Source organism: Passer montanus, unplaced genomic scaffold, assembly GCF_014805655.1.
Source record: "Passer montanus isolate IOZ18808 unplaced genomic scaffold, ASM1480565v1 scaffold10, whole genome shotgun sequence".
Classification (NCBI taxonomy): Eukaryota; Metazoa; Chordata; class Aves; order Passeriformes; family Passeridae; genus Passer; species Passer montanus.
Genome location: NW_024356505.1, coordinates 38,499,069 through 38,512,696, shown reverse-complemented (window position 1 = coordinate 38,512,696; position 13,628 = coordinate 38,499,069). Strand labels below are relative to the sequence as shown.

At 39.7% G+C, this 13,628-nt stretch overlaps 1 protein-coding gene across 3 annotated transcripts in view; it reads right to left on the bottom strand.

The window, feature by feature from the left end:
- The window catches only part of XYLB (xylulokinase), an 83,177-nt gene that overhangs the window by 48,638 nt on the left and 20,911 nt on the right, over positions 1 to 13,628 (bottom strand). For all 3 annotated transcript variants that reach the window (XM_039712824.1, XM_039712814.1, XM_039712806.1), the window contains exons 13-15: positions 11,681 to 11,796; positions 9,297 to 9,370; positions 7,531 to 7,627 (exon numbers count right to left, since the gene is read on the bottom strand). In XM_039712824.1, the coding sequence (XP_039568758.1) occupies positions 7,531 to 7,627; positions 9,297 to 9,370; positions 11,681 to 11,796 (287 nt within the window). The remainder of the gene's footprint in view (positions 1 to 7,530; positions 7,628 to 9,296; positions 9,371 to 11,680; positions 11,797 to 13,628) is intronic.

The following is a 13,628-nucleotide window of genomic DNA, read 5'->3' as shown; positions in this document are numbered from 1 at the left end:
TTACCTCAGAGAGAGAACTGGAGAAGTGCACACTGCACTTGAGAGTTGTTTTTCATTAACTTTTCCTTTTGCCACCTTTTACACTTGGACTAAACTGAGGTTGGGAAAACCTTGGGGCTGAGACATGTCATTTTATACACCCCACACTCACCTGTGCTAGTGCATAAGTTAGACACACCACATACAGGTTAAATAACATTATTGTTTAAAGAATACCCTTCATATGTGTTCTTGAAAACCATGGGCCAGAAATAATAAAAAAAAAAGTTGCCCAAATTAATTCCTCATGTCTGAAGAGAATTGAAGTTATGCAAGTAGAAAGCAAAATAACTCTTGTCCACAATTGTGTGAACTTTACTTGGGTCTTACTTAAACAAGAAATGTGGGAGGTTGTTGGCTATTTTTTTTTTTCCTTGAGGTAATCTGGGTAAGAACTGAGTAGCTGTCCTCTAGAAATCAAAATCTGGATGGAAACAAAGCTTTAGCTATCCAAAATTGGTTTTGAAATTTAGGCAGTAATGTCTTTTTAAGTACGGGAAAATTGCCTTGCCTAATTTCATGCAGTCATCACAGCTAAAAATCACTGTATGTGCAGGCAAATAGAGGGAGCAGGGAAAGAATGGCTTGTCTAGTAGGAATCCCTGTTAACACTGAAAACCTCAGTTTTGGGTTGATGCAGTGAAAACATTGAGACACTCAATGCCCAGGAGTGATGCATAACCTGAGATGTGTAAAAGAAGCTGAATAATCTTAAACCAGAAAAAAAGAGGAAAAACAGCTAGAAGGACTAGGAACGTCTTGGGAGAGCTGATTAGAGTTCACTAACAGGACTGTCACATTTGAGCAACAAAAATGAAAATACAGGAACACACCAGGAGAAAGATTTCAAAGTAATAAATATGTAGCATTTCACTAAGTGACAACTACAGTAAATGTAGTATTTTACAAGCAAATGATTATGAAAACAGGGCTTCATTTACAGTGATACCAGAAGCTGCTATGGGTATAAATGATTACTACACAGCAATGTTATATAGCTGTGAATCAGATTAACTTCTTTTTCCTGCAGATTCCCGTGTGACTGTGGTGGAGTGGACAACTCTCATCTTTTAAACTCACTCTTCTGTAACATAAATGATCTCTTTAGACCAGTACACCTAGTTTTAGGGTGGGAGGCAGGGGAAATATTGTTCTTAAAACTGCCAGTGCTAAAGAATTCACTACACCACTGTCGATTGCTGCTGTTTGATTTCAGTTTCTGTTAAAAATCTGCACCTTCCTTGTCATTTGAGGTTTGCCTGCTTTCAGCTTCCAGTTATTGAACCATAATGTTTCTGTCTGTAAGGCCCAAGAGTCCTATACTATCAAGTTTCCTTTCCCCAAGAAGGTAGTTGTAGACTGCAGTCATGTCATTCCCTTGCTAATCTAATTGGATTTAAAACTGTAGATCAGTCTCAAAAAACAAGCAATAAAAGGAGATTTAGTAGATAACCCAGCTGATCTCCAGGTCCCCAGCTTCCAGAGATCCACAAAGCTCTAACAAACCCAGAAAACTGACAGCCTGACTATTTTTCTGAGCACTGCCTGTACAGTACGTCCACTGACAGAGCCATAAACAATCTCTCCTAACATCAGGGCACAGGAATTGAACCATTTACATACTTGGTCTTTTGCTGACCAAACATTAAAAGCAATTGTTCAAAGAATGACAACATTTTATCATTGTGTCAGAAAAGAAAGACAGATAGTACCCTTTGCAATCTTTTTATTAACTCTTCAGATTTTCTGTCTTCATTGTGTTTCCTGTATATGTATGACAACAATAAAGCAAAATAAAAGCAAGACAATAGCCACTGCATGAAAAATTCTAGAGCACGTAAGCAGCTTCCTTATAGCACATGAGGTCATTTCCTTCAGAGACATTTTATCTAACCCTTTAAAAATTAGTTAAACTAATACTTTACTCTCCTGAGCCAAGTAATAATAAAAAGCCATTTTTTCGTGAAATACTTGGTCAGGGAATTGGTAATGAGCTAACCAACCTTTCCAGATCACTGGCTTAAAACCAAGCCTTGCTTGATCGTGCCTTGAAGGCTCAGCTACGTGATAAAAGTCTGATGCTCTGTGAAAAATAAAAGTGGATAGAGTCAAGTTCTTGGCAAGCTATTGCCCATCTCAAACTGGCACTCTTATCAGGCAGAAGTTTCATCAGAAAATACAAATATCCTCTGCAGCAGAATGACTGGCTTATCTGGGAGGAAGATCCTGCCCTCTGATGAATTTCAAACTAATTTTTGAGCCAACACTCCTCCCTCAAAAATATAGGTTTAAGATGTAATGGCAAGGCATTTCTGTTTGTACTGCATGCCAAGCAGCACACTCTGCCTCATCTCTGTTCCACGTTTGAATCTGGCTGTTGCTGCTATTCACTATTGTTCCAAAAAGAATACTTCAACCTGTCACTGTCCTCTAATAATTTTTAAACTGTTTTCACAAGCTTGCTGAAGCAAAAGGCCCCTAACAAAGCCAGCACCTTGTGCTGCTGAAACACCATCAGCACTCTCAGCAGCAAACAGCAAGAGACAAGCACGAAGCCAACACAACATTTTAGTATTGATTTCTCCAAGAAATTTAAATCCCACAGGGCATAAACATCAATTTAATCTGTATGCAACTACAAAATGGCCTCACTCCCAGTGTTCCTTATTTCAGCCAAAACACTGCTACAACTGGAGTAAACACACACTCAGCAGTGCAGGCAAAGGCTGACAGAACAAGTATCCCCACGCTCCCAATAATTCACAGGAGTTTTGGAAAGCACAGTCACAAATTCCAGACAGTCAAGGACAAACACCAACAGGAAAATCTGTCTCACAGCCAGACACAAAGGCATCCCTGAAGCACCCCAAGGACCACTGGCATCCTGCCTTGCTAAGGAGAGCCACTTCACCCTCCAATCCAACACTTTGTTGTGGAGTGACAGCCTCAGGTCTCACCTTTGGGTTTCTGTGCCTCCACGTGACAACAGGAACAATGAAAAAACTGCTCCACATTGTTCTAAGTGATAATTTGGAACAAGGGAAGTGGTGGAGTCACTGTCCCTGGAAGTGTTCAAAAAGCATGTAGGCATGGCATTTCATGAGATGTCTTAGTGGGCATGGTGGTGTTAGGTCAACTGTCAGATGTGATGATCTTGGAGGACTTTTCCAACCTTAATGATTCCTTGATTCTATTTTCTGAGCATCCCTGACTCCATCAGACTGTCTTCCCTGCAAGAAAAAAGCCTCACATTACTGCTACCTCCAGCCTGGTGAGAAGAGCATCAGAAGAAAACACCACCAGAAGAAAAAGAAAATTCGTCACTTTGGAGTTTGCCCTCATGTAATCTTAAACTGAGTTCTTCAAAAATGTAAGTCCCCCCTCTGGTCCCTGAGAAATCAGGCCCAGCATGCTCTGACATTCCTCTTTTTCTCCTTAGCACTGCAGGGTTGCTATTTTTTTTCAAGAATTCACCCCATTGAAAAAGATCATTCTTACAGCACTGCAAAGCCCCAGGCATGTCAGTGTCACCCATCCAGCACTTCAGCACCAACACAGTCTCTAGAATTCAAGGCACCAACCTCATTTGTGAGTGATGGATTTATGTAAGAAACTATAAATTACACAATAGTCACACACACAGGGTTTTATGGACAAAGGCTGCACTCATAAAATGTGACACCTTCTACCCACCTGCCCCTGCTGAGGACAGTTGGGTGGCACAATCAGATTCCTAAAGGTATAAAGGTGACAGAACAGCATATTGGGCAATTGGAGTATTATGGACTCACTGATAGGCACAAAAACATGAAGAGAGAAAGCTCTGTCCAAAGACAACAGCTTCAACACAGACCCCACACCAGATAATCAGCCTTCCATAGCAGGATTTATTAATTGCTGCTGCAGTCCCACAAAAGCTGACTTAACACAACTCTAGCACACTCCTGATCCAACATGGGTTGATTCAGGGCTCAGATTACCATTGTCATGAAGGTTTCTAGAGCAGAATGTAATTTAAATATCTATTGACTACATGTGTGATCAGCACAGAGCCCTTACCTGTGTGCTGTTTTCCTTCAGCACATGTCACACACATCATGGCATATTTACTTCACCTCTCAGTAAGGTGGGGGATGGATTTTGCTCCCAAAATTATTCAGTTTTGTGGGTTTTCACCAGGACAGCCTCACTACGTCCAAGCAAGGACCATGGCAACATTCTCCAGCCAGTGTCAATTTTAGGGTGAACTTTAGGATTGCTTGGTCAGAAATAGAAGCAACTCTGAAGAGATCATCAAGATTATTGAAGTATATACTGGCAGATCAGTCTGTACCACTGACAGCTTTACAGCTGCTGTGATCACCTGTGCCACTGAGCTGCAGACACTGTCATTTCTCCACAAAGTTACCATGGTTGTGACTTCAGAGAGTCCCCTAACCATGCAGCAAGAATGGCTCTAAGTCCAGCCTCTGAACTGCAGTTTTAAGCTTGGCTTTCCAAGGGGGATGGCTGCAAGCAGTAAAAGGAAGTGAAAAAATAGAAGGTGTTTATGATACAATCAAAATTCAGGAAAATAAAGGCAGAACAGCAAACCCTCACCTTATCTTTATGGATCTCTGAATGGGAGGATGTAAACAACAGGGACAGACCAAACTTCACTTGTTTGTTTCTAGATTCAACACTCAGTCCACCCCTTAAGCACATAAGCAAAACAGGATACAGGGTGTTACTGAATGATTTCCTCTGAAACCTGATTGAGAAAGATTAGAGCAATTAGAACAGAGTGACACACACTTTGAAAGCCCTTAAATCACAATTAATATAAGGTTTAACCTTTCTCCTAAGGATCATCTGGTGACTGTGTGCCATTTTCAGAACAAGGCTGACACGTCCCAGCCTTGGAGACAAAATTCATGAGACAGAATCCCCTGCCCTCTACTGGCACCAAAGCCACACTGAAATCTGAGCTCATGTCACAGGCAGCACAAACAGCACCTGAGGAGCTGTTTTAAGGGATATTTTAAACTATTATTTGTCATTTATATCAGATTTATAATGTGCTGGACACATCCAGCTGGGAACAAAAGCCCTTTCAGCATCATTGCACTCCTTCCCACAGCATCAGCCAGACTGAGGATCCAAAATACTGCTCCTTGCAAGATAATATATTCATTAACTGGAAGCTAATTCTAAGGGATTATCTAATGTTTGTCATGTTCACAGTGCATAACCAAGAACTCTATGTGGCAGGTTTTTATTTGTTTGTTTTTACAAAATTCTCTCTCACGTACACTGTTGCTTTTCTGATTACAGCCATGCAAACTGCATTTGGCCCAAGAACAGAGAGGCAGGTTCAGAGCTGCCAAAATCATTTTCCAGCACCTTGGTGCCAGAGCTAGGGAAATTCTTAGCCAGGTTTCTGACTCATGTGCACCACTGTGACAGCACCACACAAACCTCAGGGCACACCAGCAAGGCATTTGTTGTGGCTGACCGTGCCACCACATACATTTCTCTCACACTTTGATTTTATGGGTGTCATCACAGAACATTCCAGAGCTTGTGAGCACTGCTTACTGTATTCTCCCAGCAGTGCAAACAGCAACAACAACAAAAAAAAAAGCCAAGATTTACCCTGCTGTGATTATATTTCTGAATGTAAATCAGCATGATTCCTGGAAATATCAAAGTAAATCCCCCATGTAGGCAAGGCCTAAAAGGAATTGAATAAACACAAGGGTCCTGACTGCATATTTAATCCAAAAAATAAATAAGCTTTTAAATCACATTAAAAGGAAAGGGGAAAAAAAAAGCAGCCTGAAAAACAGCAGCTATTAAACAAGAGAAAGTCTGGCAATGCTGGAGTAATTCCCACAATGCTCATCCTTACCCTGAAACACATTGAGAACACACCCTGTTTTCAGAGCTGTCACACAACAAATGCAGATGTGAGCCTGCCATCACTACACAAACAACAGAGTATGACATTTAAATAATACCACTAAGGAGAAGTGGGAGATGCACACAGCCTACACTATGTTCAGCAGTTCTTTTTTAAAGCAACTCATCTGTTAAGTTACCAAATAGCTAAAAGGCCCTAGGGATCCAACAAAACAAAAGTATTTAATATTCCAAAGAATCCATAGGAATATAATCCAATCACACCTGTCTCCTTTTCATTGTAGGCATCTACAGCATTTTAAAAAAATACTAATGAAGAATTCTTAAAGCTTATTAAGCCACATCCTAAAACTATTTGGATTTTTGGCTGTCCTACTCAGCCTAAATGTATTTACAGATAATTTATCCCCATTTGTTCCTGTGTCAGGGTTGTCTGATATCTCAAATAGTTCTTCTCACACTCTGGTGCTTGTCTAACCCCTGACATTTACAGACTGCAAAACTATCCTCAGCCATGAGCTTTCTAGGCTATATAAGCCAAGATTTTGGTGCAGCAGAATCTAAGAATGAAAGATAAACAGGTATTTTAAACACAGTCTATTTGAAACTCTGCCTGTCTCCATAAATAATCTCCACAAATAAATACAGTTTCAACTATATAAGAAAATATATAACACAAAAACCTTTACAGCATAAATTTATGAGGTGGTGCTGTCAAGCCTTGTGATTTGTTCCAGTATCTCTGCATTTTCTCTACTTTCAGCTCCTGGAGCTCTCTCTTAAAAATAAACAATAAAAATATTCTGTCCTTCATGATTATTGATAAAAGCCTGGGGGTAGGAGTCAAGCAATGACTTGTGAAGAAGGAGGTCAGGATGTAAATAAAAAAATACTATGATTTTTAAAAATAAAATATTTATTTAAAACCCTCCAGATGAGTTAATTCAGCATGTTTAAGATACCACTGGCTGATACACTGTCAGAAACCATCAATAAAAATCTTACAGGATTGCCTGTATTATTTTTGTAGAATTGTACATCTAGTAATGATCTGAACCCACTTCTCTAGGTAAAGTACTGGCTGACTTTGCTGTTCCAATGTGCTAAAAGCTATTCATACCATAAATTCTAGGAACCTGGATCTCTGGCTTTCTAAATCACAAGACAGGGAAAGGACTTCTACCTTATTAACAGAAAATTGAGCTAAAGAGGTGTGTGACAAATTTATGGCAGATCCAAGAACTGAGCATAGATTTCAGATTTTCTGAGTTAGTCTTGTGCTTCAGGCAGAAGGCTGGTCTTCTTTTCACTTAACAAGCTAAGGCCAAACTCTTATTAAAAATGGACAATGCATCTCAGAAACAATGAAACAGCAAAAATGAAAAATAAGTCTTCTTAGAGCTAAACCTCCTTGGTCCTTCTAATATTAACACCTGCAAAAACTTGCACCTAACACACCATCAATATTTTTTCTGAGAGGCCAAATTCAGAATTCATACCAGTTTCTGTATCCATCAGGCAGGAACAGGGATCACAGCAGTGACATCACTGCCTTTGGCCTCCAGTGTCATTAGTTCTCATCATACTTACAGACTTTGTATCCCAGCTTTTCAGCATGAATCCTCTTGGCCATGAACTGCCCTTCAATCAGTGCTCGTATTTCTACTTCCTTTGGAAACCTTGGAACCTGTACCAAAGAGGGAATGAATTAACAGCTCCTCCCCCAGCATACACTGCCCAGCTGCAGAGTGGTTAAAAACACAAGACAGGTTTTATAGTTGATTATCTTTGCCTTCACCCTGAGGTCTGCTCTCATCTAGACCCAGTTCTTCACCCTTGCACACAAGATGGACCTGAAGATCAGGACAGAGAACACAGCCCATATCCTCAATGCTGCTGGCAAATACATCAAACTTGAAGTTGATGCACAATGGGAAGAAGTTTAGGGCAAGTTGTAAACTCTTCCCTAAGCATTTCCCATCAGCAAGAGCTGCTTAGGAATCAATATCTCAAAAACATAAAATTAAAGCAATTATATAATATAAAGTTGTATAAAATTCAGATGAATTAAGCAATGTCACAAAAATCTAAATCTCTTTCTGTCTGCACAAAAGTGAAACTTGTTACTACAGGACACTAAACAACATGATGTGGATTCGCTGCTTTTTCTAAGGTAAAAAAGAAGCTTTTTATTTTCTGATTCTAACATTTATAGATTTCTAAAAGTGACAGTGGATTGGAGGGTGACAGTGCCACCTCTCCAATGACACTGGGCAAACTAACAGTCTATCCAATTTCTCCTCCTCCATAAAAGAATGCAAAACAATAAGTTATTTACATAAAGTGTGTGAGAAAGTTCATTACAAGAATGTAAACATCAGAAGGTTTAAAAAAATTTTAAAAATCAGGGCAACAGAAACCATGTAATCTCTTCATTCATTTGTTTTGTTTCTATCTATAACATTTTTCTGTCCTTTCATCAATGAGGCACCAGAAGCAGGAGACTATTGAACTGCACACAAATAGAGGGAATCCTTCACATGAAGTTGAGTTTCTCCATGCACTGCAGTAAGTGCCTACATTTGTGTAACAGCCAGAAGTGATTAAGCATTCATTTAGCAGCCAACACTTAAGAGAGTAGAGCTGCACTGCAAACAGCAGATAGCATCAATCTCTGTTCACCTACGTGAGGTCTAATCGACTGGGAGTCATGATTGATCAAAGACATCTCCTGAGTTTCAGTACCACCCAGAAAGCCAGGCATTTAAACAAGATCCAATCCTAAAAAAAAAACACCCCAAAGAACTTCCCATAATTTAATTTCTATTTCATTCCACTTGCACTTGAGCCTGTGTTTACTTAAATACCACTATGTGGCTTGTAACATACTCCAAGTCATGCAGGACAGCAAAATGAGGTCTTTAAGCTCACACATATACAGACAAAATATTTCAGCCCAAAGTTATTACAGCCCAAAGTTTCAACACACCCTTATCTGTGTGTCTAAAACTTAAAAAACAAGGACTAAGTCATGTACATGTACTAAGTTCTCAGTAAGCTTAAAGTTAATCCTGTCTCAAAGACAGTGTTGGTTTCAGCAAATCCATATTTTCCAGTAAAGAAAGTATATAATAAAAAAAACACCATATAAGTTCTAGTTCAGACCTGGCTGGGTAGATGCTCTCAAGCTACAGACCAAATACTTCCTTATGAAAATCATTCCAGGGACTTGCATCAATAAATGAAAATGGACAGCAAATATTTCAGGCAGAAAGAAAAAAAGTATATAAAGGCAAAGATTGGAAGCCTTGACAGCACTCCTTCAAAGTTTGAGATATTAACCAGATTATTACTACCTTTTGGTTGTCTCTGTTGAATCTGTGAATCCCAACTGCTTCAGGAGTAATTTCCATCACATCAAAGTAGAAACCTGCATCAAGGAACATTAAAGAGTGTCATGTTTGCTCCCAGGCCAAAAGTTGGAATCTTATTTCTGCACACAGCTGAAATGATAATAGATGTTTATCATGTATAAACCACACAGCCTGTTTCTTTACTAATTTCAGTCCACACATCAACTTCTTAACAATGTTCTGAGCCACATGATGGGGGATTCCTGGGGCTCTCCTGTGCTCTCCTGTGCTCTCCTGTGCAGTGCCAGGAGTTGGACTTTAATGATCCCAGTCCCAGTTGGACTTTAATGATCCCTTCCTCCTCAGGATATTCTATAATTCTATGATTCTCTCACTTTACAAAGTGTGGATATTAAATATGCCAAACAATGTAATAAACACCAAGCACAACAGAGGATACACCCACCACAATGCACACATTTGCAAGTAACACAGCTCATACATAACACATACTAGAAATAGTCTGAGTAGGTCATATGCAAGGGTGAAAGGAGGGGAAAAAAAACACACAGAAAAAATGGGAAGTTGGTAAGAAGAGTACAGGAATACTGGAACATTTCATACCCTGGATTAGATTTCATGAGCTTATTAGGAAACATCAGATATTTTAAGTCACGAAGCAGAGCTGGTCCCTGAATAGTTTTGATGAGATCTGAAGAAATGCTGTAATGCTTTGTAGACAGCTAGACAAAGATTTCTTTGGATTGGTCAGAAAAGACATTCAAGAAAGGAGACCAGAAAAAAATGAGGACAGAAAAAACTGAACAGAAAAGGTAAGAAATGAGGGAGAGTTTATGAGGTTCTAACCTCGGGACAAAACTGTGCAGTCCTAGCAGACCTGTGATTACTGGCAAAATAAAACCCAAAATAACACTGTGCTTTAGCACACATAACCTTTCTGGTTAAACATTCTGCAAAGTTGCCAGTAAGCAACTCTGTGTGCCACAGATCTGCAGGGGAAGCACATCCCAACATTCCAAACCTGACCTCCAAACCTCCGCAGAGGCACCTCCCCACACAACAGGGAGCACACGGAACAAGGAATAAAAAAGGGGGGGTATTTAACCAGATATGCCTTTATATACTCCCCCCAGGCACTCACATTATGGAGATTACTGCATTTTTTACAGATATATCCAGAGGTTATTCTAGTACATATATTATTGAGGATGACTTCCATGAAACACCCATTTAACAGAGTGAGATACTCAAGTGAATATACTATAACACAAGCTTTAAAACTTTAAGGCACTGTTCTGGTTCAGTAACAATATTTTCATCAACTTCCAATTTTTTTAATATTGTCTAAACTGTCTGGCTTTGGGGTTTTAGAATAATTTCTTCCCATTTTCTAAAACACTAGAATTGATTCGTCTTCTAGTGAAAAGAGATTCCTGGTCATTTTAATACCCCACAGAGAGCAGATTTGACCGACAACATAACAGAGCCTTTCTAAAAATGAAAAATCTAATCTCACAGTGTCAAGAGGCTCTGTCTTAAATTCACTTTGCTAAGGAGTGAAGCCTTCTATAGCTTAAATATCTACATGTAAAAACTTTTCTGCCTATAATTTTTACATTAATTTTACCTATATCAATTCACACCTGAGATGATGGTGATGATTTCATACCCTGCTCTGCAATGGGTCCATTTTAATCTTGATTAGACATGTGCTCACTTTTCAACAGCTTATTTCAGAGCTACACATTAGACTTGTAAAATGTTAAACTGTGGGAGAGAAAATAATGAAAAGCTTCAAATCCATGAGTTTAATAGTATTTTTAAAGTATTTCCATCATCAGAATTTTGTTACATTTCATTTACTAACCCTAACATGGGGGGAAAAACAGAGATGAAGTGATTCTGTGACACACACTAGGGAAAATGCAGGAAATCTGAGCATCCCTTCACATCATTGCTTTGTACACGTGCATGAACAAGATTCTAGAGTAATGAGAGAAAGAAATAGTATGGAGGTACTTAATTCACTTGGTTTGAGTCTTCAGAAAAAGAAATAAACTTTAATGAAAACCTCCTTCAGAAAGTACTGGTTTTAAACATTCTACAGCTGTGTTATTAACACCCTTCCAGTGGCCAAAGGAGATCCATAAATACAATTTTCTTAGTCAGTGAATATTGAAGGAAAACACTGTGATGACACTTAGGCTGTCAAAAGAGCATTTCCAAGTACACATCAGGAATTTCTCTTGCTCTAGTTCACGTAATTCTTGACCTTTATGATGACCCAAGTAAAAAGGAGACACAACACCTACTGCAGTATGTGTCTAAGCAAGCCCTCAAAGTCCCAGCCCTGCTAAGGCTCATACCCAAGTTTCCACTGTTTCCAGCAACAGTTGATGATAAGGCTTTGGAGAATTCATCCCAGGAGCCTGAAGCACAGTCATCTCTGATCCTCTCTCTCATCAGAGAACCATTCTTAAAACTGAAACACACAAACACACCACATACATTTTCCAAAACATTTAGCTCTAGATTTTTTTAAAAAAAAATTAAAATATTTTCTTCCTTTACTTGACATTGTTGTGTAGTTTATCAGCTGAATTAAAGCTGGGCAAGTTAAAAGATATAAACACTTCATTATGGAAAGAGATAGAGAAGGAAGAGCAAGATAAGAGAAAACAATTCTTACAGGAGGTGCTGGGGAGCAGTGCAGAGATGGGGATATGTTTTTCTCCAGTGAGTCAGGTCAGATCCATGGCAGGCCAAGCCAAACCCAGGCTAGCTCTGCACAGCTGAGACATCTCCTCAGAGAGGTGCCGTGCCACCACTCACTCTGAGAAGACTCTGCAAGGAGCAGCACGAGTGTCCCCACGTTGCATTTATGATTTCAGGAGCATTATACCTGTATGAAACCAGCTTGGGTCCAACAAGAATTATGGTGAGGTCTAGCCCTGTGCCAGGATCTGGCAAAGGAAAGCACCACAGCCAGTTAGCAAAACATGCAGAAAAATATGCATCTCTTCATTTTTTATGGTCTTTGCACAGTTCATGCTGTCACCTTCTCTGTGAATATCACACTCCTGCAAAATACTGCAGCACTGGACTTGCATCCAGGGGAAGCAGTTTGAACACTTTCCAGCGCAGAGTTATCAGAGCAGCTCAGCAGAAGAGGCACAGAAATATCAAAAATGAGGGCAAGAAAATCACTGAACTTGCTCAGTAGCACCAGCTGAAGCTATTTGAGTTTTCTATACAAATACCCTGTCTGGTAGCTCAAGCATTCATTTTCTACTGAGAGTCCCCTATTAACTCTAATATTCTAGAAATAAAGAGCCTTGGTGCCAAAGGGGCAGGGTCAGCTCAAAAATGACTGCACAGAAGGAGCAGGAAGGATTAACTCAGCACTGCCAAGGCCACCACCAAACTGCATGTTAAGCTGCAGTGAAAGAACAGCAGTGTAACATTTATTCATAAAAATGCCTCAGTATCTGCTTTCCTATTATGAGCAGGTTGTTTATATAGCTCTTTTACACAGCAAAAGTAAAGAAAACATTGGGTGGAAGAAAAACTCAAATGTAAATTAAAAACAGAGCAAACAAACAAAAAAAACCCCACACAAAACAAAACATAACAAACAAAACCTGCTGGGAAATAACAAAACAAAACTCAGTAATTTCCAATTGACATCTTGGTTTTGAACTCAACTTCATGAACACTGCTCTCACTGTCATCTACTACTGTGCAGGTGGGATTCAACACTACAGCTCTGGGGCAGACTTGAGCTTTGCTGAAGTTCTGAGTTTCAAGCATCTGCAATCCAGGGCATTTAGACACAAAATTTATCTGTATATTACTTGCAAATACTTGCCAAAACACTATGACCTGGATTGGAAATTTTAATCCAGAATACAGTGGTTCAGTGAGGGCAAACACAGCTCCAGTCCACCTCCTTGGCTGGCAAGGGGCCAAACTACTCCCAAATCACAGCAGCCAAAAGCCACCATGAGGATCAATTTCTCAGCTGGGTTTCTTGAGATCTCAATATTTTCCTCAAGCACAGCCCTAATGCATCCCTGAACAGCATTGATTATGCTCCTCTCTGGAAAGGGAATCTTCACCTCCTCCATCACGACCCCGCTGGAGCACTGGAGGAGCACAGAAGTTGCACAGCCTGGTCAGGCTTCACACATTTCACATTCCATCTCAGCAGATTTGTTCTTCCTGCACATTAAATGCATCACCTGAGGTACACAGAGAACTGGCTCTATCCGTACACCGAAATAATTTCAGCTTTTTATTGCCATGAGAATTTAT